Source organism: Bubalus bubalis, chromosome 20 (assembly GCF_019923935.1).
Source record: "Bubalus bubalis isolate 160015118507 breed Murrah chromosome 20, NDDB_SH_1, whole genome shotgun sequence".
In the NCBI taxonomy this organism is placed as follows: domain Eukaryota; kingdom Metazoa; phylum Chordata; class Mammalia; order Artiodactyla; family Bovidae; genus Bubalus; species Bubalus bubalis.
The window spans coordinates 53316097-53342829 of record NC_059176.1 but is presented as its reverse complement, the minus strand read 5'-3'; the positions used below and the strand labels follow the sequence as shown (position 1 = coordinate 53342829).

Here is a 26733-nt window from a genome sequence, read left to right as displayed (position 1 = left end):
CTCTTCCAGGAGATCTTTCCAACCTAGGGATCAAACCTGCGTCTTTTGCATCTACCTGCATCGACAGGCAGTTTTTGTTTTGTTTTTTAACAACTAGAGCCATCTGGGAAGCTCTCTTTAGTGTGTGGCCACTCTGCCTTCATGCACTGCTTCCACATTCCGGGCAGGAACATGGATGAAGGACATGGGGCCAATTGTGTTTACTAGTGAGAGTTTGTGTTTTTAAGACAGAATAAGCTCTCCCAGGGACATCTGACTATATCTCATTGGTGAAACTGTGTCACATGCCCACACCCCACTTCAAGGGCGTCTGGGAAGGTATTCTATATTCTTCCTCTATAGTGGAGGAAGGCAAGGGGTTAACTGTGGTGTCTGGGAACCCAAGCCAGAGCCATCTCCCAAAACAGCAAGTCCATAGGCACTGTCTAAATTTGATAACTCAATAAGCAGAGATGTCAGTGTATTTTTTAGAAGCTTGGTGGTAAATACTGGAATAAACTGCAGAAATATTTGAAAAGTTTGCTTTAGGGAGCAAAATGTAAATATACAGAGAAGTGTGGTGCTGTATAGCTATTTTCACATAAGCCCTTTAAATTTACCTGAATTATAACCATGTATTTGTATTTAAAAATGGAAGTATCTTTGGGGAAAATATAAGGAAAAAAGGAAAATAGAGAAAATCATTAGGTGACTTCCCTGTTCAAATCCCTGTCTCTTACCACCAGAAAATAAAAAGTACACATACAGAAAAATTAAAAAGAAAAAGAGTTTTGTAAGTAAAATTCTTACTAAATACATAATTAATGTATAATTATGTATATTTAAAGTTCAAGGAAACAGCTAGGAAAGTAAGGGGGAGAAGACAAAATTTTAGTCCATAGAGGGAAAAAAAGAAGCAAAGAAATTTTAATCAATGGAATGAAAGGCAGGAAAGAAAATGAAAAGGAATCAAGGAGAAAGAATGTAAGTGGGAAATACAAAATAAGACAGCAGAAGTCCATCTATATTACGACAAATCTGAATGAGCTCAACAAGGGCAACAGAGATTAAAATCCAGCTGTGTGATATTGACAGGAGATATTCTAAATACAAAATGATGTCTGTAACCTGGAAATAAACACATGAATACGGGTAGATCAGCTCCTAATGATGATGACTATAGGCACGGTTGTAGTATCAACAGCAACCACAAAAACCAAAATGATTTCCCTCCCCACCCCGCCAAAAGTACCTGTCGGCCGTTTGTATGTTTTCTTTGATAAATGTCTATTCAAGTCCTTTGTCCACTTTTTAAGCAATTTTTTAAATTTTTTTTTTTTTTTTTCGCTCTTGAGTTGTAGGAGTCTCTTAAATATTCTGGATATTAACCCCTTATCAGAGAAATGGTTTGCAAATATTTTCTCCCGTTCGGTAAATTGCCTCTTCACTCTGTTGATTGTTTCCTTTTCTGTCTAGAAGCTTTGTGGTTTGATACGCTCCTCTTTGTCTGGTTTTGGTTTTGTTGCTTGTGCTTTTGGTCTCATGACCGAAAAATCATGGCCGGGACCAACATCAAGAAGTTACGCTGTTTGTTTTTGTCTCCTAGCCTAATAGTTTTAGGTCTTACATTTAAGTCTTTAACCCCCTGTGATTTGACTTTTTTCATTTCACTGGAGTTCAGAATGATGCAACAGAGCCACTGAACCACGTGTCCGCATCAGAAAGTGGCCAACTGTAGGTGCCGCTCTGGCTTCTCACGGCGTTTCCTGATCTCAACCCACAGCTCACTGGAGGTGGGACCATCCCTTCATTCTGAGCTGCATTTGCTTTATGGCACAGTTGAGGTGCTCCAGGCCTGCATGCAGGCAGAGAAAGGGGGCCTGGCTCCGTGGATCTCTCGGGGGAAAAGCTTGACAACACAGAGGAGTAGTAGTTAAACATCAGAATAAATCACGGACTGTGTGGTTCAACACAGTGGGAATACCAGTGTGTAAAGAACGGTGCCTGGGACTTGTCTGGCAGGCCAGTGGTTAAGACTTTGCCTTCCAGTGCACGGGGCTGGGGTTCTATCCCTGCTCGGGAAGCTAAGGTCCCACATGCTGAAAAGCTAAAACATAAAAAAACCCAGAAACAATATTGTAACAGATTTAATAAAGACTTTAAAAATGGTCCATCTAAGAAAAAAGATTACAAAAATATTAAAAAAAAAATAGATGATCCTTGACATACTCTTAATCCAGGCTTTTAGCTAGATTTTGAAGGTTGTTCAAGACCTGCTCATTTGGAATATTTTCTCTGTTTATTCTAACCACGGTCCTATTGTAAACACGAAAGCTGTTTGCATTAAACACTTGCACGAATTGGCAATGACAGGGTCCTTCTGACAAGTCCATCCGGCCCAGGGAGCGACACAGTAGAGAGGAGCTGACATCTGCTTCCAAGTCTTCTATCTGGAGGTGAGACCTCTGGGCGCAGGGGGAGATCTTGACAGAATAACACATTCTCCTGAGGGATTTTTGTCCTGACACTGGGTCTTGATTTCCCCATCTTTTAAATTTCTTCCTTTTATTCCTACGCACATCCTGTGAGAAAAATTCATTTTGTTCTGCTCTGGGATTGGCTTCTAAGTACAAACCAGAAGTACATCTGTACTTTCTCAGCAAACTCATCGTTTGGCTGGGTCGCTTCATAATTACATTTTTCAAAAGCCCTCTCTCCTCATATATCAGTGATTCCACGTCCTTAATCATCCTCCTTAGTTCTCCATGAGCCTACTCATTTGTCAAACTGTCTGGGTCTACAACGCTTCGGCATTTACAGAAAAAGGAGGAGTGACACACGTGAACCGGGTGTGATGTCGACTTGGCTGTGGTCTTGGGATCTTTCTCCCACATTTTCCCCCTTCTGCTCCCCATTTGCCCTGTCAGATGATAGCATTGTTTCCCATATCCAAAAGAGAAGATCAGTCCATTTAATGGGCTTTTGGATTTCTGCAAAACTGCTTTTAGAAGTAGAGCACTCTGGAAATCGAGGCTTCCTGTTTATGTCTCTTTGTACTGGGAGATCTGACTTCCTAAAGCACTAACCAGTTTTACAGCTAATTAACCTCTGATAACCTTGGTGATAACCCAAGAGACAGGATGAATTATCGAATGAGTTCTTGATCTCATATTGGGTAGATAGTACGAAGGGAATATGTGGCAATATGTGGGCAAAGAACAGGCAATCCTCAGTTTCATCAGGGGTATCACAGCCTGAAAATTCACTCTATGGCAATTTAATCCTGTCTGTCCAAATAGGCATGAAAGGAACAAGCTAGCAAGGTCTCAGGCAAGAGACATATTTCTATTATTTGTCACTGGGGTTTTTCTGCAGAACCTGATATGGATATACTGCCTTTGATGGGTTATCTTCCACTAGGAGACATTGTTTTACGATGGGAATGAATATGTTTTTTTATGAGAATCACTAAGCATGAAGTGTTGAAAGGATTCGCTTCTTCAGCTGATCTATGGAGGTCTTTAAGTATCTCATTCACTGATGGATTCATTCTTTCTTCACACAGTTATTGGGAGTTTACTATAGACTGAATACCGTGTAGGCACCTGGAATGGGATGGTGAGTCGGAATAGATAGGCCTCTGTCCTAATGGGTTTTATAAAGTAATAGGGAAAGACATGTTAATCATTATAGCACAAAAATACTTGTAAAATCCCTGAAATGATAATTGGTCATTGGAGGGTACCTCAGTGAAAGGATGTTCTGGAGTTCTGATTGGCTGAATTTGCTTTGGTCATCCTGGAACTAATGAGACGCACATCTACAGACACACCCTTCCCTGTGAATACTCTGAAGGTGAGGTCATGTTGCATTGTGTATTTTTTTTTTTCCAGAGGATTTGATAGTTTTTATTTGCACTTCATACCTAGTTAGTATCACTTAGTTCATCAGATTCATCAGACAAAATGTCTCCAAACATAATTCCATCACAAAAGGGATACCTAGAAAAAAATTTTAAATATTGACCTGAAAATCATCTGGCTTGCTGGGATCACATGTTCTTCAGATTAAAGTGAAATTCAACTCCAGATCTGGTGGCAAATCCAGTAGCTTTTTACTCCCAGCATTCACCTGTAAATGCTCCCCTCGAAAGATTTACTGAGATTTGGGGCATAAGGTGGTTGTGATGGTAATGAAACCACACAGCAGCACAAGAGAAAAAACCTGAATTTTGGATGTTCCAGATTTTAAAAGTCCCTCAAGCATTTCCTTCCTTAGGGGATTTTTGCCCCTTTTTTTCTTGAGCTCAGCTCTGTCATTTTTTCACATTTCTAAGTCTATCCTAGCAAAAGCCTAGGGGTATCTTTCAACAGCTATCTTCTTTTGTTGAGGGCAATAGGATTTACTGAAAAGAATATAAAAGGATCCCATTATCAAATAAATTTGGGGAGCTCCAGCTGAAATACAATAGGAGCTTTTTAACTCTGGGATTTCTCAGAGTCTTTAATTCACTAATATATGTTGCAAATTGCTAAGAGGGAAATTTTTGAAAGTCTTTCACAGGATATATTTTTATTATTTCTCAAAAACTGCATCATTTATGATGATTTAGGCTCCATAGAGTACAAGATCTATGGCTTATAATGATTTGAGCAACAAGAAATGTGATGTTTTCGTGTGGCTGGAAGCACAGACTTTGGATGGTTGGTTCTGTGGGTCAGTGGTGACACCAAGGGCTCAGGCTTTTGCCATCGTCAGAGTTGGCTCTGTATGCAGACCAGCCGCAGAATGGCTGCTGCAAGAGTGCTCAGTGTGCGCAGTTGCTCAGTCATGTCTGATTCTTTGGGACCCCTTGAACTGTAGCCCATCAGGCTCCTCTGCCCATGGGAATTTTCAGGCAAGAGTACTGGAGTGGGTTGCCATTTCCTTCTCCAGGCTGCAGCAGGTACGGGCTTTACGTCAATAGTGGCAGTATCCTTAAGAAAAGGAGTGGCCATTTCTTCCTAGGGCTTTTTCTTTGAGAGAATCGACTTGTTTCAAAATCTACCTATAGACTCTCTCCCACAGGTCTTTGGCTGGATTGGTTCTTAGCCTTATTCCTTAACTAATTCATAGCAAGGAGGATGGCTGAGCCTCCCTTAAGCATCCGGCTCTGCATGGGATAGGTAGATACCCGCACACAACTGAGGTTCTTTTTGGAAGGTGTTAGGTGGGAATAAGTGCCGATCAAGCCACTAATAATGTCCATTAAAGAAACACATTGCTATGGACTGAATTTTGTCCCTCCTAAAAGTCATAATTTTGTCCCTCCTAACCCTCCTTTTGACTGATTAGATTTAGGATACGGTTTTTATGAGTAATTAAGGTTAAATGAGCATCATGGACTCAATGGACGTGAATTTGACAGAGGAGCCTGTCTTGCTGCAAAGAGTCGGACATGACTTCATGACTGAACAACAACATCTGAGGTCATAAGGGTAGAGCTCTAATGTGGTAAGACTGGTGGCTTTATAAGAAAAGGGAGAGAGAGACAAAGTACAAGCACCAAGGAAAAGCCAGGTGAGGACATTGCAAGAAGGTGGCGGTCTGCAAGCCAGGGGGCGCTGTCACCAGAAACCAACCCTGTCAGACCTGCATCTGGGACTTCCAGTCCCCATCACTGGAAGAAAATACATTTTTTGCTGTCAAGCCACTCAGTCTGTGGTGTTTTGTTAATGGCAGCCTGCACTGACCAATATACACCTCAGTGTGATAAGAGCCTAAAATAGTACAGAAATTTCTAGAAAAATGATGAGATACTCCTCCTCTATGCCAACTCCATTCCTCCCTGGCGATTGCTGCTAAAAATGATTTGCAGTATACTTTTCTAGTCTTTTTGAGGCTTACCAGTTGTACATATATGTTCATGCGCTGTAAACATACTTATCCTTGTACACACATACTTTTTTGTTGTTGACTTTATTTTTTAACATTGACAGTCCACTTACAGTTATGCAAGTTTATTTATTCATTTATTTTCATTCTCAACAAAACATATACCCCAACGTGATTCCTCATGAGGGTTGCATGGATATTCTGTGCAGATGAATCATAATTTCTTCAACTATTTCAGTATGGAAGGATGCCATATGAAGTGGGTCCCACATGTATCTGAACATGGAATATCTCCTGAGATTTGTGTTCAGCACATTTGTAGATCTGCTGCTCTAGAATTACAGGTTCTCTTTCTTTCTTGTTCTAAAAGAAGACAATGTCTTGAGGCTTTTATGATGTTTAACCACAGAAGAATGTAGTTGGCTGATGGTACTCAAAGGACTCGATGGCACAGGGCACTAATGAATTATTGCATGTTGGATAGTCCTCTTTTTTGGCCCCTGTGCTTCTAAAAATGCTAACTTCTCATTCTTTAGGGCATCAGACACTTTGTTCTCTCATGCATGACATTGTACTTAGAAATTGTGACATGACTCAACCACTGACTTATTCCATCTTGGATGAACTCTTCCTCAGGTCATGTAGCTTCAATAGCGTAAATATGACTAATAAATTTACAGGCAGGATTTTGGCAACATATATAAGGTTCTGGCCTCCTTAGAAAAGTTTAAACAATTGGTCTAATGTTTATGAGGAAAATCATTTCTCCTTATGTAGGTTATTTGAATCTAATTTTAATGGTCAAAAGACACTCTATAAATATAGGAAACCCACCCTAGTAAAGTCATTTAGTCTTTAAGCCCATTTAATCCTACCAATGGGGTTGTTAAAATAAACATGGGTGATTCTAACATGCCTGGGAGTTTACACAACCGCCCTGTTTGCAAGAGCCAAGATATTATTGTGTTTATCATGGACAAAAGATGACCTTCATTTGGGAATTGGATTGAGTTCCAACAGAAAGATTATTCTGTAAACCTAATCCCCAGATGAATGTGGGTAATTGTTAAACACATATCTCAGTTTGTTGACTCAGTTGTTGGAAGGTCTAGATGCAGTGTTTTGGAAGATTTGTCTAACAATTTAATTTTTCATTTCTTCCTTTATACAGGCTCGTCTTGGCTTGGATTTATTTTAGGTGACAGCACATCTAAGTAGAGGAAAAGAGAAAGAACTAGAGCCATTAAATTGATGGATCAGAGACTTAAATTTTTTTAATGAACTTTCTCTCTTGATTTCAAAGGAATTATAAGAAAAAAAATCTTTCTCAAATCCACTTAATCTTTAGTACCTCAGTTTTGTCATCTGTGATGTTTTTCTAGACAAGGGTGACTTACAATTCACACAGATTTCAGACTGTGGTGGTTAAGAGAGTTCCCATGTTTCATTATTTAAAGGTATTTATTTTACAGCACTTTTTTATTTCATTATATCATCTTTTTAGAGTAGTAGCCACCATTTTTTAACTTTAAAAGTGTTTTAAAATATTTTTATTTAAAAAAAATTTTGCTTATTTATTTACTTTTTGACTCCTAGACAGGTACTTGAACCCTGGGCCCTCAGAGTAAAAGTCTGACGCTCAGCCAGCTGGTCTACCCAAGCAACTACGGGTTGGTCTCCATCACAATATTGTCTCAAAGAATCATGGATTCTTTAAATTAGAAAAAAAAAATCATATTCTTATTCAAACTCCCATGCATATACTTTAAAAACATTTTTTAACTGGAAGATAATTGCTTTACAGTGTTATGTTGGTTTCTGTCATGCAACGATTCAAATCAGCCTTAACTATATATATCCCCTCCTTCTTGAGCCTCCCTCCCACCACCACCCTGTCCTACCCCTCTAGGTCGTCACAGAGCGCCAGTCTGGGCTCCTTGATTTACATAGCATCTTCCCACTAGCTATCTATTTTACACATGGTGGTGCATACACTTTCATATCTTTAAAGCATGTGACGTCTAATGATGGTTTAAGAAGTATAATTATGCTACTACAAATAATCAAAATCATGTAAAGTATATTTTAAATTATATAGCATATATGAATACTTGTATATGATATTGTATTCATCCATCCATCCATCCATCCATGCATCTATCCTATCTGCAAAGATGTGTTCAGCATACGATAGGAATGATTCAGTAAATTTAAAGGCAAAAAAAAAAAAAAAAAAAAGACTGTGCAAACAGAAGAAGAACTTCTTCACCTTGCAATCTAAGCAAGCCATCAACCTCTTCATGGCACTTCTGGATGAAGATTGAAGGGTGAGAGTCATAGTACATGAGGGGTCTGGGAAGAGAGCCAGTGTCTCTGTAAGGGAGATGAAAAAAGCAGGTGGACTCTGCTGGTAGTTCTGGCAGCTCTGCTCTAGGCTTGTTGACCCGCCCCGAGGAATCCCTGTGCTGTCCACCCCTCGTGGTGAAGCTGAGCAGTGTGTCCTGTGCCACATTCCCTTATGCTCTCAGAGCACTATTTGCCCCCTTGCCCTTCCTTCCACCATGGCAATTCACTCCTGGTAATTTTTTTGCTTGTTTGTTTAATGAATTAGTTTATTTCTGGCTGTGCTGGTCTTTGTTGCTGTGCACTGGGCTGGGGGGCTACTCTAGTTGCAGGGTGTGGGCTTCGTATCACGATGGCTGTTCTTGCAGAGAAGGGTGTGCAGGCTTCGTTAGTTGCAGTGCATGGTCTCAGTAGTTGTGGTGCATAGACTCTTCAGTTGCCCCAACTAGCATGTGGGATCTTCTTGGACTGGGGATTGAACCCATGCCCCCTGCACTGGCACGTGGATTCTTAACCACTGGACCACCAGGAAAGTCCACTCCTGGTAATCTTTAAAAAAAAAAAAAACAAAAGCCCTTTTTTTGGGTGACAGTTTCTTTGTGGTTTCTGGAGCTAATGTGAGGTTAGTTCAGTTCAGTTCAGTTGCTCAGTCGTGGCTGACTCTTTGCGACCACATGGACTGTGGCACTCCAGGCCTCCCTGTCCATCACCAACTCCTGGAGTTTACTCAGACTCATGTCCATTCAGTTAGTAAAGCCATCCAACCATCTCATCCTCTGTTGTCCCCTTCTCCTCCTGCCTTCAATCTTTCCCAGCATCAGGAGGGTCTTTTCAAATGAGTCAGTTCTTTGCATCAGGTGGCCCAAGTATTGGAGTTTCAGCCTCAACATTAGTCTTTCCAATGAATATTCAAGACTGATTTCCTTTAGGATAGACCGGTTGGCTCTCCTTGCAGTTCAAGAGACTCTTAACTGGATAACTGTACTCAAATCTCGTATTAACTTATAGTGGAAAAGAATCTGAAAAGTAATATATATATATATAAAACCGAATATATATATGTAACTGAATATGTATATATATAAAACCGAATCACTTTGCTGTACACCTAAAGCATTGTAAATCAGCTATATTTCAATTTTTGAAACTTACCATTTTAACTGTCCTTAAGTGTGCAATTCAGTGCTGTTAATAACATTTTCACTGTTAGGCAACAATCACCACTATTTCATTATTTTAAGCAAAAGTTTTCATTTGTTTCATTAAAAATTTTTGAAAACTTTTTAAACAAATAAAAACTCTTGTCTTAAACTGACATTTTCATTACTTTAAGCAAAACTCTGTGACGATTAAGCAATAACTCCCCATTCCCCTTCCCCTCAGCCCCTGGTACTTCTAATCTGCTTGTATTCCTATGCATTTGCCTACTCGAGCTATCTCGTATCAGTGGGAAGAATCTTACCATATTGGTCTTTTGTGAATGACAGCCTTTGGAAGTGCTGGGTGTGCTGGTTGCGGTAGTGATGGGAGCTTTAAGCCTTGGTACCAAGTCGCTCTGTTACATCTAAACAAATAGGTCAAGTAAGGATCAGGCCTGTCTTGTCTTTGTTCTCCAGCAAGAGTAAAATCAGATACATTTCTGTTCATTCATCAAATCAGCAAATATCTGCCAGGTGCCTGTTCTGTGGTTTGCATAGCTTTTTTGTGCTTCCAGATATTCAAGATAGGACAGTCTCATACATGCATTTATCTTAGAAGAATTCAACTAAATACAGCAATTATTCTACTACAGTAATACAGAAAACATTCTGTAACACTTTATTTTGCATATATATGCATAATTATACACTGTTCTCATTATGTATTTATATATACGTACATATAAATTTATATGCATACACACATATATTTATATGTATATTTTATATACACATGCATATTATACATTTATTATACATACATATATATATAGGGTCACAGTCACTCATCCATATACATTATACTTTATGAATAATTTAAGGAAACTCAAACATAACTGTCACATTGAGTTCTAACTCAAGAGTCAAAGAGACTCCCCTGTTTGTGAGAGCTTATTAGAATCCACACTCTGCTCTTCTCTCCCCTGAGTTAACCTTTCCTATCCTGGTTGTGTGGATTCTCAAAAATTTTTATCTGAATCCTAGGTCCTGATGCCATTGCCCGTGGATTTGGAAGTACTTCCAAACTGGTTCCCCTTTGCAGAGTTGCTGCTTGGGACCAGCCGGGTAGGGTCCTCCCAGCCTGGACTGTGGTGCTGTGCTCCTGGTTCCTTGGCTTAGGCCGTAGACCCTCCTTGGTCACATTCCCTCAGTTCAGTTCAGTTCAGTCATGTCCAACTCTTTGTGACCCCGTGGACTGCAGCACGCCAGGCCTCCCTGTCCATCACCAAGTCTCAGAGTCCACCCAACCCATGTCCATTGAGTTGGTGATGCTATCCAACCATCTCATCCTCTGTCGTCCCCTTCTCCTCCCGCCTTCAATCTTTCCCAGCATCAGGGTCTTTTCCAATGAGTCAGTTCTTCACATCAGGTGGCCAAAGTATTGGAGTTTTGGCTTCAACATCAGTCCGTCCAATGGGCACCCAGGACTGATCGCCTTTAGGATGGACTGGTTGGATCTCCTTGCAGTCCAAGGGACTCTCAAGAGTCTTCTCAAGACCACAGTTCAAAAGCATCAATTCTTTGGTGCTCAGCTTTCTTTATAGTCCAACTATCACATCCATACATGTCCACATCCCCTACTGATGTTCTAACAAACCTTTCTGAGGTTAGGGTTTTGATTTCTCTTGTAAAACTTTCCCATGACAGATGATGGCTCCCACAAGGTGTCTTTGACAGCATCCGGATAGTGTTGGGGAGGTACTTTTTCTGTTTCTTTCTCCAGAATGAAATGGACAAGTTCCATGCTGGGCACAGGATCTGGTGAGACCTTTGCACCATATGTCCTTGGTTTTTCTTTTCTTTCACTGTGTAGGAGTTATCTCAGTTTCCATTTCTTTTTTCTCCCTTCTTTCTGAAAATAGTGATGAGAAAGATCCACTTGTCATCTGTTTCCCTGGTAACTGGCCGTGTGTGTGTGTGTGTGTGTGTTTGTGAGCTTTTACCCATCGTGCTCTTCCTTCTCCAGCCAGGCAGGAGGCTGGGATGGTACCAGATGGTGTTCTGGATGTCCGTGTTCTGCAGGCAACATGTTCTGTCTCTTGTAAAGGTCCTCCTGCTTTATCCACCTGTTATTTTAAATAATTCTTTTTTCCCCACCACTTTCTGTTTCTGTTGCTACAACCCCACATCCCATGGCCAGCTCTTGAGAGAATCTAACATTAAGTTCTAGGGCTACCTACTTTTTTCTTTCTGAAAGCTATCTGATTTATAGATGGTTTGGTCTTGTATATAGAAAGTCATAATGAATCCATTAAAAAAAAAAACTATCAGAACAAATAAACAGATTCTCAAATGTGGCCACGATAAAAAATCAGTATTCAAAAATATTGATTAATATTCAAAGATCAGTATTCAAAACTATCATCCTCGTTCATTGCTAGTTTACTGAAATACAGTATTTCTGACCCCAGGGCTGCCAGTGTTGCTAGGTGTCTGGGGTAAGTGCCAGATGTTGGGGTCAGACAGACTCGAGACCAAGTTCCTGCTCTGGTGCTTTCTAATGTTACTTCAGGTGGGTTAATTTACTGTGAACAGTCCCTTCATTTGTAAAGTGGGAATTGTTATGAGATATACGTCAGGGCTTCCCTGGTGGCTCAGTAGTAAAGAATCCGCCTACGATGCAGGAGCCACTGGAGACATGGGTTTGATCCCTGGGTCAGGAAGATCCCCTGGAGGAGGAAACGGCAACTCATTCCAGTACTCTTGCCTGGAGAATCCCATGGACAGATGAGCCTGGAGGGCTGCAGTCCATGGGGTTGCAAAGAGCTGGAAACGACTGAAGCGATTGAGGACACACCCATGCACGAGAAATAAGTTAATGTTACTTCTCATAGTTGTGGCCAAGAAATTCTGTTAGCTCCAAATTCAAAACATATCCGTGTTCTTCCTGAGAAGATCCCTCTAGCTCAGTGGTCCCCAGCCTTTTTGGCACCAGCGACTGGTTTCATGGAAGATAATTTTTCCATGGATCAGGGCAGGGATGGTTTTGGGATGATTGAAGTGCATTCCATTTGTTGTGAACTTTATTTCTAATCTAATGCCACTGCTGATCTGATACGAGGTACCAGTCTGTGGCCCACAGCTTGGGGACTCCTGCCGTAGTTATACCCTGAACATTTTAAAGGGAATCACCAACCTAGATAGCATATTCAAAAGCAGAGACATTACTTTGCCAACAAAGGTTCGTCTAGTCAAGGCTATGGTATTTCCATTGGTCATGTATGGATATGAGAGTAGGACTGTGAAGAAGGCTGAGCGCTGAAGAATTGATGCTTTTGAACTGTGATGTTGGAGAAGGCTCTTGAGAGTCCCTTGGACTGCAAGGAGATCCAACCAGTCCATCCTGAAGGAGATCAGCCCTGGGATTCCTTTGGAAGGAATGATGCTAAAGCTGAAACTCCAGTACTTTGGGCCCCTCATGCGAAGAGTTGACTCATTGGAAAAGACTCTGATGCTGGGAGGGATTGGGAGCAGGAGGAGAAGGGGACGACAGAGGATGAGATGGCTGGATGGCATCATTGACTAGATGGACGTGAGTTTGGGTAAACTCCGGGAGTTGGTGATGGACAGGGAGGCCTGCTGCTGCAGCAGCTAAGTGGCTTCAGTCGTGTCCGACTCTGTGTGACCCCATAGACGGCAGCCCACCAGGCTCCTCCATCCCTGGGATTCTCCAGGCAAGAACACTGGAGTGGGTTGCTGGCGTGCTGCAATTCATGGGGTCACAAAGAGTCGGACACGACTGAACTGAACTGAACTGAACAGTGACTATGGATACATCAGTTCTGGGGCTACAGCAGTAGTTAGGAGACAGCTGACATTTAGGTAATTTCTATTCGGTTGGATATTCTTTACTTTTTTTTTTTCCAAACAGTGTTTTCTAGCTTTCCACGTAAAGGCCTTGGGTTTCTTTCTTAAATTTATTACCCAGAATTTAATTCTTTTTGTAGCCATTATAAATGAGATTCCTATTTTAAACTTCATTTTTGAACTATTTGTTGCTAGTTTACAGAAATGCAATTGATTTTTGAGTATTGATTGCAGAACTTTTTAGTTCTAATAGTTTTTTTCCGTAGATTAATTTACTTTCTGTATGTAAGACCCAACCATCTATAGATAGGATAGTTTTACTTCCTCTTTTCCAATCAGCATTTCCCTCCTTTCTTCCTTCCCTTCTTATTAAATGCTCTGGCTAGAACTTCCAGTACAATGTCGAACAGAGGTGGTAAGAATGAATATCTGAATCTTGTTCCCGATCAGAGAAGGAAAGCACCCAGTCTTGTTTCTCCACTTTATCAGAGACAAGGAGATCCCTTTATCAGATATTAGTAAGTTATCTTCTATTCCTAGTGTGTTCAGCATTTTTATCATGAAAGTGTAATGAATTTTATAAAATGGTCTTCCTGTGTCTATTAAAACGATAATATGATTTTTGTATTGTATTTTGTTATTATGATGGATTAATTGGTTGATTTTCAGAGGTTCAACCAACCCTGAATTCCTGCAAGTGGGTCAAGAGAAATCCCACTTGACCATTGTCTATAATCCCTTTTAGTCATTGCTGTATTTGGTTTGCTCCGCAAAGTTCTCTACTGGTTTCTACTTTGGCTTCCTTAGAGTCCTTTTTTCTTTTGGAAAATAGAGCAGCCAGAAAAATCTTAAAATATGTTATATCATTCCTCAAAATTCTCTGGTGAATTCCTCACTTGGAACGTAGGTGAAGCCTGTACAGTGCACACCGGGCCCTCTATTCCTCCTTACCCCAGCTCCTACTCTTCTTCCCCCATCCATTTTGGCCCCAGCAGCCCAGTCCAGCTTTCTGTTCCTTGAACAGATCAGGCCTCTTGTCATTACAGAGGGTTCGGGCATGCTTCCTTCTGATATGCATAGGACAGCTTCCATCCCTCCTTTGTTCAGAGGTTGCCTTCCCCATGAAGTCTACACTAGCCAAACATTAAAACTTTGCAAACTGGCCCTGTGCATCTGATCTCTTTACTCTATTTTTAATTTTTTTTTCTCCATGGCACTGATCACAATTGAGAATACTAATTTAATATATTCTTCAAAAATAATTATTGTCTATTAATTATTTCCTTAACCTTATCCCTTTGGAGTGTAAGAATCTTTGCTTTATCAGTTTATCTCAGTACACAGTAAGTGCTCAATAAATATTTGTTGGCTGAATGGACAGTGTAAATAAAGCTCCTAGACCAGTGTCTGATTTTTGGAAAAGGTTAAGTGAATATTTGATGGTGTTCTGTAATCAAGTACTATTAAATGGTGGGGGTAGAATATGGATCTAGTGGTAAAGAACCCATCTGCCAATGCAAGAGACATAAGAGATGTGGGTTCGGTCCCTGGGTCAAGAAGATCCCCTGGAGGGCATGGAAACCCACTCCAGTATTCTCACCTGGAGAATCCCATGGACAGAGGAGCCTGGCAGGCTATAATCCATGAGGTCTCAATGAATCAGACAAGAGTGAAGCAACTGAGCGTTCAGTCACATATACTGAATAAGGCAAAACAAAATGTTTTCTGTTTTTTGGAGTTTGCAGACTGGAAGGGGAGAGAGACATTAGTAAAATCACCATGAAAGGAGTGAAAAATTACAAACTGACTTGAGAAATTTAAAAGGGGGGAGGGGTGAAGGATGAATATACCAATAGAGGATCTGGACCTAGGCTGCTGCTGCTGCTGCTAAGTCACTTCAGTTGTGTCCGACTCTGTGCGACCCCATAGACGGCAGCCCACCAGGCTCCCCCGTCCCTGGGATTCTCCAGGCAAGAACACTGGAGTGGGTTGCCGTTTCCTTCACCAATGCATGAAAGTGAAAAGTGAAAGTGAAGTCGCTCAGTCGTGTTCGACTCTTAGCGGCCCCATGGACTGCAGCCTACCAGGCTCCTCTGTCCATGGGATTTTCCAGGCAAGAGTACTGGAGTGGGGTGCCATTGCCTTCTCCGAGACCTAGGCTAGGGGTCCTGAAAGTCTTTCCTTTGGGAGTGACACCTAACATAGGATGTGAAGAAGGAGGGGAAGGCCACGGCATTTTAGGCTGTGTCATTGGCAAGGACGGAAGACAAGTTACAGGACATGTTTCAAAGCCTGGCAAAAGGTCAGAGGGGCAGAATTACAGAGCATGAGAGGCTGGGCTGGGGCTGGGCTGGAGCGGGTGGCAGCTCCCAGGCTTGGTGGGGTCTCCAGAAGCGTGTTTCAAACTTGGGTGTTTTTCCAAAAGAGAAAGTAGTTGTGGGAGTTGCAATGTGAGGGCTTTCTAATCAGATGATCTTGATAAAACATCATTTTAGTTGCAGCCTGAAGACCAGTTTGAAGGGGACCTGGAGTAGATATTTCCTGGGAAATTCCCTGGACAGAGAAGCTTGGTGGGCTACAGTTCCTGGGGTTGCAAAGAATTGGTCATGACTGAACACACACACATGTTAGAGTTGATATGGTTAGATTTATTCTGGGGTTATCACAGTAGCTAGGTGAGAGATATTTGGGTAATTTTAATTTCTTCCATTTACTCATGCACAATTCTATTTTCTGATATATCTAACATGATTCTGCAGTTCATATACATTTATTATACAGAAAATAAAATGTAAATTTCAACCAAAGACCAATGACTAGAAATTACATTTTTCCATGAAGTACCAGACCCCCATGTGCTTGGACTAGGGTTGAAACAACAGAGGAATGGGAAAATTAAGAGCATTCTAGAAGCTAAAATGGGGGAGTGTGAGTGCATGGGGTGATCTGGATGATAAGGGCATACAGACAGAAGGATGGATGCTCAGTTTCTGAGATAGCAGTAGTTCTATTCTGTGGGAAGGGGAAGACTAGGGAGGGTCATGTCTTGGCTAGGAGAATATCAGGGTCCTAGTATCTAAATAGCAAAGATTGCAAGAAGCTTTGGGTGGTGTATAGACTCTAATGTAGCCCACCCCCCCATCACCTCTGTCTCCTGGTGTTTATGCATTTGAGTAATCCCCTCCCCTTGAGGGGCTTCCCAGGTGATGCTAGTGGTAAAGAATCTGCCTGCCAATGTAGGAAGTGCAAGAGATGTGGGTTGGATCCCTGAATTGGGATGATCCCCTGGAGAAGGAAATGGCAGCCCACTCCAGTGTTCTTGACTGGAAAATTCCATGGACAGAGGATGCTGGCAGGCTACAGCCCATGGGACTGTGGAGAATCAGACAGGACTGAGTGACTGAGCACAGCTCCCCTTGAGAATGGGTAAGATCCAAGGCTTGCTTCTAGACAATAGGATATGGCCAAAGTGAGAGTGTGTTATCCCCATGATTGCATTGTGTTCTAGAAGACTGTATCTTGTTTACATACAGCCTGTCAAAATTTCATGATTGATGGTTAGTAGACAGGTCCTACATAGCATCTAGGAGCTGAGATTGGTTTTCAGCTAACTGATAGCAAAGACACCAGGGTCCTTAGCCTCACTGTTGCAAGGAAGTGGATTCTGTCCATGATCTGTTGGAGCTAGGAAGCAGACCCTTCTGCAGCTGAGCTTTCAGATGACAAGGATGCATTTCTGGCTGACACCTTGGTTGCGGCCTTGAAAGACCATAAACAGAGGATCTGGTAAGCCATGAGGTTCCTGCCCCAGAAAAACTGTGAGATAGAAAGTGTTGTTTTTAAGCTGCTAAGTTTGTGGTAATTTTCCACATAGACATAGATAACTAATATAGATCACGATCATTATATCTAGACCTGTGGAATTACAGAATATTTGACCTCCCTGAAATAGTTCGGCTATTTTATTTTTCTCCAAGAGGGAGAAACCCTTTTTTCCCCAGGGGCCTCTCCTGACTAGCATGTGACAATCCTGGCAGCTCACCATCTGCGAACACGTATACAGGGATGAATCCTCACTTCCTTGCTTGGTAGTGGTTCTACTAGAGATACATACAAGTTCATGGTATGCTCCAGGGACTGTGGTAGATTTTAATTTAATTTTTCCTTGATCTCCTTCTTCACACCACTGTTATCAGTTAGACCCTGTTAAATCTACTTCACTGGTGAGGCTGCTGTGAGATTTGGAGTGACCCAGTAAACCCCAGAACACAAGACTGCAAACGGGCAGATCCAAGCTTCAAACCCCAGCCTTCTAATTCCTAATTCAATGACTTAGGCCCGGCATTCAAAACCTCTGTGGGTTGGTACCAGATAACTTCTCCATCCTTGTCTCCATGACTACCTTTGAACATCTACATCCACTCAAGCTTCAGCTAAACTGTAAAACGTAGAGCCTTGAATTAAGCCCTGGACTCGATGCAAAGAAGCTATATTGGCTCTGTGACAGATTAATTGTCTGACCTTGTGCCCGCCACCTGCACTGAGAGATGTTTTAGATTCCTTCTAGCACTTTTCATTGCAGTGCCCGAGATTAGTTGCCCTGTGGCATGTGGGATCTTAGTTCCCCAACTGGCGACTGAATCCCCACCTCCTGCATTGCAAGGTGGATTCTTAACCACTGAAACACCAGGGAAGACCCTTCTAGCATTATTTTAAAAGTCGAAAGAGCTGTATGTGATTAGATCTGGAGAGATGTGGACTACTCTTTCAGTGCTGCCTCTTACTAGCTGCTGGAACTTGGGCAGGTTATTTACTTCTGTGAACCTCACTGCTGCATGTGTACAATAGAACTAGTCATTTAACCCTCCAGTATTCCTGGGGGGGGTTACACATGATGGGTGTAGGACCCTTAGCATAGCACTTGACATTTATGAGGACTCCCCAAATTATGGTGGTAATTATTAAAGACTATTGTAAAAGCTCTTAAAATTTATTTCATTTTGAAGACGTAAATTAAATTGTTGCAGTTCTATGGCTTCTGCTAACTCTTGGCAAGGGAATATATACAAATTTTGCAAAGGCTTAAACTTAGCTTTTTCTGAGGAGGAGAACTAAAGTGACCTGTGACCTCAAGAGGGCTTCCCAAATGGCGCTAGTGGTAAAGACCTGGCCTGCAAATTCAGGAGACGTAAGAGATGTGAGTTGGATTCCTGGGTCAGGAAGATCCCCTGGAGGAGGGGATGGCAACCCTCCCCAGTATTATTGCCTGGATGATCTCATGAACAGAGGAACCTGGTAGGCTGTGGTCCGTAGGGTCGCAAAGAGTTGGACATGACTGAAGTGACATCATACCCGCACACACGTGGCCTCTAGAAACTTGACTGAGTTATCCCCCACACTGTGAAATGGATAGGGTGGAAGCCATCCCCTTTCTCCTTTGTCTGTTGTAGTTCTTCGGGAGCAGGATATTCTGCAAAAATTTATTAAATGACCCATTCAGTGATTACACTCAGGGAGAGTCGGCAGAGGAGGAAATTTTGGCATTTCTAGTTTTAATCCCATGAGGACTGAGTTCAAACCACATGGGATGATGATATGGGTTTAAACAGAATAGTGACATCTCAAAAATCTTTATAGAACCAGTGAAACTATCAGAACCATGGGTGCTAAATGTGCATGTCCAGCAGGGGGCAGTCTAGAACACCAGTTCATTCATTCAATGCTGTGATTTCTTAGCTTGGAAGTAACTCACTTTCACTCATTCCCTTGTTTAAACTTTAGCCGCTTGCATTTTTGCTTTTTTGTTGGTTTAACCATTGGTTGGAAAAATAGTTGGTGTTACGTTCTTAGTGTAACACCAGGGGGTCAGGAGGGAAGCAGAGCACAGTGTTCAGACAGTGGACCAGTCTTCCAGACATTTATCCACCAGGCAGAGCGAACACACAGAGGCTTTTGGTGACATTCACATGAATGCCTGGATCTCAACACCACGTGGAGAATCAAACGCTTTCTGTTTGCTCATTAGTTCATCAGCTAATTCCAGTCGTTTGCTCTTGTTTAGGTCTCATATGGATCCTATACCTTAACCTGCATCTTTACAAGCTTAATTTTTTTTTTAGAGGAAATTACTTATATTATCTTCCCAGTAGGCACACAATGTGTGTATGGGCCTTGAAATAAGGTTTCCCAGATCACTGCTAGGCTTTGCTTCATGAGATATCTCTGATATATTTTATTCCATTTCAATTTATTCATTTTCATTAATGAAGCTAGTTAACTGCTGAACTGATTTTACAGTTCCTATTGGGTCACAACCTACAGCTTCCCTGGTGGCCCAGATGGTAAAGAATCTGCCTGCAATGTGGCAGAAACCCAAGTTTGATCCCTGGGTCAGGAAGATCCCTTGGAGAAAGGAATGGCTATCCATTCCAGTGTTCTTGCCTGGAGAATTCCATTGACAGAGAAGCCTGATGGGCTACAGTCCATGGAATATCAAAGAGTCAGACATGATTGGGTGACTAAAAGCAACAGACAGTTGGGTCACAACATACAGTTTGAAAAACGCTGTGCCTGGAAAATCTTGCAACTTAGTTTTAAACTGAACCCCCTCTATTTTCTTCTCCTTGACTGTGCGTTATCTGAGTTTCTTAGGGGTTTCCTTCCCTCTAGTTCAGATGCTTCCCTGGACCAGTTCTCTATTCAGCTCTTGATTGAATTTCTTCACAGATATCCCCTGTTTCCGTGGCTACAACTGGTGTTGCTACTGTAGTGATTCATAAATATACACCCCAACTCTGGATGTCCTCCAGAATCCTCAATCTGTGTTTCTAGTAGCGTTTTGAATAGTTCTGTGTGGCTTTGTCCCCATCATCTCGAGCTCAGCAAGTCCCCAATCAAACTCATCTTCTCTAAACACCTCAATTTCCCTCCTTCCAGGGTTAATTGGTCTCCCAATTACCTCAGCTAAAAATTCCAGGCCGTCATTGACTCTTCCCTTTCCTTTGCCCTTTATCGTTGGCCTGTTTACCGTCAAATCTTATTGATTCTGTTCCTGGTGAATTTGAGGTTCTTACTTTATAAGAAGTTTGGAGACAAAGTGATAGGTAAAAGTGGATTTATTTAGAGAGAAACATACTCTACAGATAGAGTGTGGAGTCTCACAGAACGCACGAGAGAGGCCTTGAAATACGCTGTGGTTAGTTTTTATGAGCTGGGTAGTTTCATAGGCTGGCCTTCCCTGGGTTGAGAAGATCCTCTGGAGGAGGGCATGGCAACCCACACCAGTATTCTTGCCTGGGAAATCCCATGGACAAAGGAGCCTGGTGGGCTGCAGTTCAGGGGGTTGTATGAGTTGTATGAGTCAGACACGACTTAGTGACTTAACAACAACAATAAATTTCACAGGGCAGGGAGGAGTGAGATTTCTAGAAATTGGACCACTGCCCACTTTTCGCCTTTTATGGCCTCAGAGCTGTCTTGGCACTGGTGGGTGTGACCCTTAGCTTACGCTAATATAGCACACTGAGCGCCTAATGAGGCTCAAAATCTGTTGGAAGTCAAGTCCCCTGCCACCTTGCATCTATGGTTCTAACCAGTCTTTGTCGTGTCTTGTGGCTATGCCATTCCTTTAAAAGAGCGCTCTGTCCCCTTTCCTCCTGTTTCAATTCTTTGCTCAAATTCTTCCTCTCGCTTTTCCATCCTTGACACCATACCCTCTTGATCGAAGAAATGGCATGGCTTCTTATTATCTATGAAATTGTATCTACACTTATACTGGATTTTGGTCTCTAACCTGATGTGCATCGTTGCTCTAAATGTGCCCTTTGCTGTATCACAGATTGCCCCCCCCAATTAGAAGGACAAAGTATTTGTAAAGAAAGAAATATTTTCTGGTTCCTCAGGAATCAGTCTCCCATCTTTGACTAATACGACACTTACCATGTGTTTTCTGCTGTATCCGTCACTGTTTGGATTCATGTTTATTTATTGTGTTATCACACTACTGGCTTCCCTGGTGGCTCAGATGGTAAAGAATCTGCCTTCAATGCAGGAGACCCAGGTTCAATCCCTGGATCAGGAAGATCCCCTGAAGAAGGAAATGGCAACCACTCCAGTATTCTTGCCTGGACAATCCCATGGACAGAGGAGTCTGGCAGGCTATAGTTTGTGGGAGTTGCATAGAGTTGAACATGACTGAGCAATTAACACTTTCACTTTTCAATGGAGCAGTACCCGATAGTGAATCCCCCAAACAAACATGCCATGCAAATCAGAAATGCAGGGTTGCCCCAAGATCTGGTTGTGATCTAAGACTAGGGTAGATATTTTGCTTGGGATGCCCCCATTCTTTCTTTTCCTGTTTCTACAGTTTCCTTCTTCTCTGCTAATCCCCTTTGATGAACTCAATGTGGCTACTCTTCTTTTGAACCCCAAAATACTGATGTTCATTTTGTCTCAGCCCAAGCCAGGCCTTCTGTACTGTGGCTCATAGAGTTTCCGCACTGGCTTGGCATCTCAGCAATGCCTTCAAAGTGCCTCTTTTTAGAATCACTAAGGTTAGGGAACCATTAGCTTAAACTGCCCACCTTGGCCAAGCACTTGCATGAGTTGTCTTGAAATAAGAGGTCCTGATAATGAACACAGTTCATTATGCCAAAAAGTAACCAGGAGAATTTGGGAGGGGCTGGAAGGAGGGTGGAGATGCCAGTCCGTGTTTCCTATGAACCTCCCAGAATCTTTCTCGATGTTACACATCTTGGCTGAGAGATGCACACACCACCAGGAAGGACCCTGAGTCAGACTGGATTTGAGTCAAGTGAGATGATTGGCCAGAGACAACCTAGAAACTAACCCCATTACCATAAAACCCAAGACAGCAAGCCGCATGGCAGAGCAGTTCCCTGGGTCCCCCGGTCTCCACCGGGCACCCCTTCCCAATAATGCCTTTTGTTTTGTGGGTACATGTGTCTCCTTGGACAATTCATTTCCAAATGTTAGGTAAGAAGGTGTTCCCCTTCCTGCAACACCACTATGTAGAGTTAGAAAGAGGGTGACTGAGGAAGCTGAAAGTTGATGCAAGGAAACTGCGGTTAGGAAGGAGAAGTTATGTAGTCCGTTGGTGAAAACTAGCCTTGCTTTCTTTACAAGTGTCTTGAAGCTGGGTGGGTCTCACTGGGCTGGGGTCATCCCAACCATGGATTTGTGCCTTTGAGCATCAGACCACTGCTTTACAGGATTCTCTCATAGGTTATGGGGAGCAATCATGTTTCAAGCACCTAATTTCTATTTTAGTTTAGTTTATTTTTGTTCATTCCTTTGTTGTTGTTATTTTTCACTGTCGGCTCTATTGCTCAATGTGAAAGTGTTAGTCGCTCAGTCATGTGCGACTCTTTGTGACCCCACAGACTGTAGCTTCTGTCCATGAAATTCTCCAGGCAAGAATACTGAAGTGGGTAGCCATTCTCTTCTCCAGGGGATCTTCCTGACCCAGGGATTGAACTTGGGTCTCCTGCATTGCAGGCAGATTCTTTACCATCTGAGCCACCAAGGGAAATAGTACATAATATATTGCAAAGAGACTTGTTCTTTATCAACTATGCAGAGATTGGGGCAAAGCAAGTGCAAGATAAGCTCTGAAGACCAGTGGATGTAGGAAGCAAAAATGGGAAGAGAGATTTCTGGGTTTGGGGTTTCAGTTCTGCTCCCATGTCTAGGAAATCTTGGAATAGTGATATATTTTCTTTGGCCTGTTCCCCCAGTTCTCAGAAGGGTGCTGGGAATATATCACTGGGTTTTTTTTTGTTTGTTTGTTATTCAGTTGCTAAGTTGTGTCCGACTCTTTGTGACCCCATGGACCATAGCATCCTGGGCTCTCCTGTCCTTCACTATCTCCCGGGATTTGCTCAAACTCATGTCCACTGAGTTGGTGATGCCATCCAACCATCTCACCCTCTGTCATGCCCTTCTCCTTCTGCCCTCAATCTTTCCCAGCATCAGGGTCTTTTTCAATGAGTTGGCTTTTTGCATCAGGTGGCCAAAGAATTAGAGCTTTAGCTTCAGCATCAGTCCATCCAATGGTTATTCAGGCTTAATTTCCTTTAGGATTGACTAGTTTGATCTCCTTGCTGTCCAAGGGACTCTCAAGTGTCTTTTCCAGCCTCACAATTTGAAAGCATTACTGTTGCATAGGCTTTAAGGATAATTTAGTAGGGCTGTGCAGAACACTTTTTTTTTTTTTAAACCAAACCCACTCTCCCTCCCAGAATCACACCACAGAGTCCCCAGTGCCATGGTTTCCCTCTGCCATATAAGTGGGTCTTCGTGTGACCTTCCCAGGCACAGGGAACAGACGGAAGTCACTAAGCCTTGGGCCAAAGGCATTTTCATCCTCTGTGCCTCCTCTCGCTGTTACAAAGGCTGTCAAATTCCTTTATGGAAGAAAACAATGAATTTGGAAGAAAAATGCAATATAGCCATTTTCTACCCTAAGGAACCAGCTTCATTTTCCAATGTGTGAGTGTTTTCGAGTGTGTCCCCTGGGCCCTGAGTATTTCAAGAAGTTTGCAGTGAATTGCTGTACTCACCCAGCCTCCAAGGCTCACCCCCTCCCAACTCATTCCACAGAGTCCCCAGGGTTTCCAGGTATAAATCAAGGGCCTGTGAGAGCTCTGGCTGGAAGGAGCAGGGTGTGAGGAAGCTGGTGGGAGGGGGGAGGGGGAGAGACTCCCAGCAGCAGAAGGGACTCTTGGGACCCATTTGCAAGACAGACGCTTCACTCAGCACGATTTCTACATTCCTGGCCCTTTAATGGCCTGCAGTAGAATCCATGGAATGCCTGCTACCTGGTTACTAATGGGGCAGTTAGGTGGCAGCAATGAGCAGGCCGGCTGTGGGATCCCTGGGCTTAAAAAAGACCACGGAACACTGATCTGACCACTCTTCTTTCTCTTTCCCCAGGGCAGCTGCTGAAGTTCTGGCAGCACTGCTGAAATCCAGTAAGTGCCTCTTTTGGAACATGGTGCTTTCTTTCCCCTCTGAGTTCAGTGAAAGATGCTCTTCTGTCTCCATGGCTCATTTTCAACCTGGAAGGCAATCGAGCCATTCCTGGCTCTTTGGGGCGAGAGGGAGGGTACAATGGCAGTTCCAAGGTCGGGGTTGCAAAGAGAGATGGATGTGGATGTGCCCGTACATAATACTGCCGGCACAAGCCACTCTAACGGGAGCCTGGTGTCTACTGCAGACCCGAGGAACTCTCCAGCTCCTTCTAATGGGACCAGCAGCCCTTAAGAACTGTTGGAATAAACTGCAGTTTCCAGTCGGACTGTCCTACGTATGAAAAGTTTATGAGAGCGAGTGGGAAGCCTGATTCTTCCCTTTGATTCACAACTCAGCTTGTGACTGTATTCTTAGGCAGATGGGGTGTTGTAATAGCTTGGCCAGTATAGATACTGATAACAAATTTATATTAAAAAGTTGGCTCCTTTCTCGGTTACTTGAGTGATTGCAAAAGCATAGCTCTGGGGGTCTGAATAATTTGAGATTTTTTTTTCTTTTTTTTTTTGCCTCGTAGCCCTGGTCTAATTACACTGGGAGTCAGTTTCATGTGAGCGATATAGTAGAAGGCACCATGCACTTGGGAGGGAAGAAGTCTCAGCTTAATGTTTTTATCTCCCCTCCCCCTTGCCTCTTCATCTATTTTAATTTGGCACCTTGGAAACCAGCTGCTTCAATTGTGATAGTTGTTTCTCTGTAGGGAGCCCGAGGCCTGTGGGTAATAGGTGAGTTTTAATAAAACCTATAAATAAATAAAAATCACCTCCCCCCAGCCCCGACCACCACACATCTGTCTCAGCTCCAAGTGCAGAGAAAGAGTCATATCACATAATGCTTCCCTTTGTAGACTGAAAAAGTAGTTGAATCTTGGATTCATTTGGTTTATTGGAACTTGATACAGTGTTCAGGTCTATCCACAGGTGCCTGACCTGAAGGGAGGGGGGAGGTGCTTAGAGCAGGTGAGGGAGTGAAGAGTGAGCGGTTAGACAGCCCTCCAGGTGGGAGGCGATGAGAAAGTGTTACCTGCGGGCTATGGGGATATTGCAGAGAAGAAGCCAATTCTATCTCCATATTGGAATATGTTTCTTTGACTTGCTTTTCATTGTTTTTGTTATTACATAGTTGTTCGGTCACTCAGTCGTGTCCAACTCTTTGTGACCCCAGGGACTGCAGCATGCCAGGCTTCTCTGTCCTTCACCATCTCCTGGAGTTTGCTCAAACTCATGTCCATTGAGTCAGTGATGTCATCCAATCATCTCATCCTCTGTCGCCCCCTTCTCCTCCTGCCCTCAATCTCTCCCAGCATCAGGGTCTTTTCCAGTGAATCGACTCTTCGCATCAGATGGCCAAAGTACTGCAGCTTCAACTTCAGCATCAGTCCTTCCAGTGAAATTCAGGACTGATTCCCTTGAGGATGGACTGGTTCCATCTTCTTACAGTTCAAGGGTCTCTCAAGAGTCTTCTCCAGCACAATTTGAAAGCCTCAGTTTTTCAGCACTCAGCCTTCTTTATGGTCCACCTCTCACATCTGTACATGATTACTGGAAAAATCATAGGTTTGACTATACAGACCTTTGTCGGCAAAGTGATGTCTCTACTTTTTAATATGCTGTCTAGATTTGTCATAGCTTTTCTTCCAAGGAGCAAGTGTCACTTGATTTCACGGTTGCAGTCTCAGTCTGCCGTTGATTTTGAAGCCCAAGAAAATAAAATCTGCCACTGTATCAAGTGCAAGTACTGATTGATTCAGATTTGGAGATTAACTGGGTTTCAACACACTAGCCGAGCTTAGCAAATGGAGTGGGCTGTCCTAGGGGCTCCGTTTTAAGAGTTTCTAATGTCTACTCTCTCTCCAGAGCTCAGTTCAGCCATCATTCCCTCTGAAAACATTTTCCCTAACTACCAAGACCAGGCTAGATAGATGCCCCTCCTCTACGCACACATAGGCTCTCTCAACTCAGCATCGATTGCACTGCACTGAATTTGCTGTTTGCCTACCTCTCCCAGCTTATTGCAAGCTTTTTATGGCAGGGGTCATCTTCGCTGAATGTTGTTTTACTTGCATCAGCGCAATATAAAGGCTAAAACAAATATTTGTGTGTGTGCGTGTGCGTGTACTCAGTTGCTCAGTCATGTCGGACTCAAGGACTGTAGCCCACCAGGATCCTCTGTCCATGGGATTCTCCAGGCAAGAATACTGGAGTGGGTGCCATGCTCTCCTCCAGGGGATCTTCCTGATCCATGGATCTTCACAAGCCATGTCACCTCCATCTCCTCCATTGGCTGGTGAATTCTTTACCATTGAGCCACCTGGGAGGCCCCAAGTATTTGTGTACCAAATGTTGAAATGAGTGAATGATTTCTGATATTTGCATGTATAAAAATGGCAATACCATCCTCTACTACCCTCTTTTACTGAATCCAACAACCAATGCATAGAACCAATGATCTTAGTTCTAATGTCTAACTATAAAGATAG

The 26733-nt window shown here is 42.7% G+C and overlaps 1 protein-coding gene across 2 annotated transcripts in view; it reads left to right on the top strand.

Annotated features, from left to right (window-relative positions):
- The window catches only part of AGBL1 (AGBL carboxypeptidase 1), a 935290-nt gene that overhangs the window by 109584 nt on the left and 798973 nt on the right, over positions 1-26733 (top strand). For both annotated transcript variants that reach the window (XM_006072797.4, XM_045163819.1), the window contains one exon: positions 24159-24196. In XM_006072797.4, coding sequence (XP_006072859.4) covers positions 24159-24196 — 38 coding nt within the window. The remainder of the gene's footprint in view (positions 1-24158; positions 24197-26733) is intronic.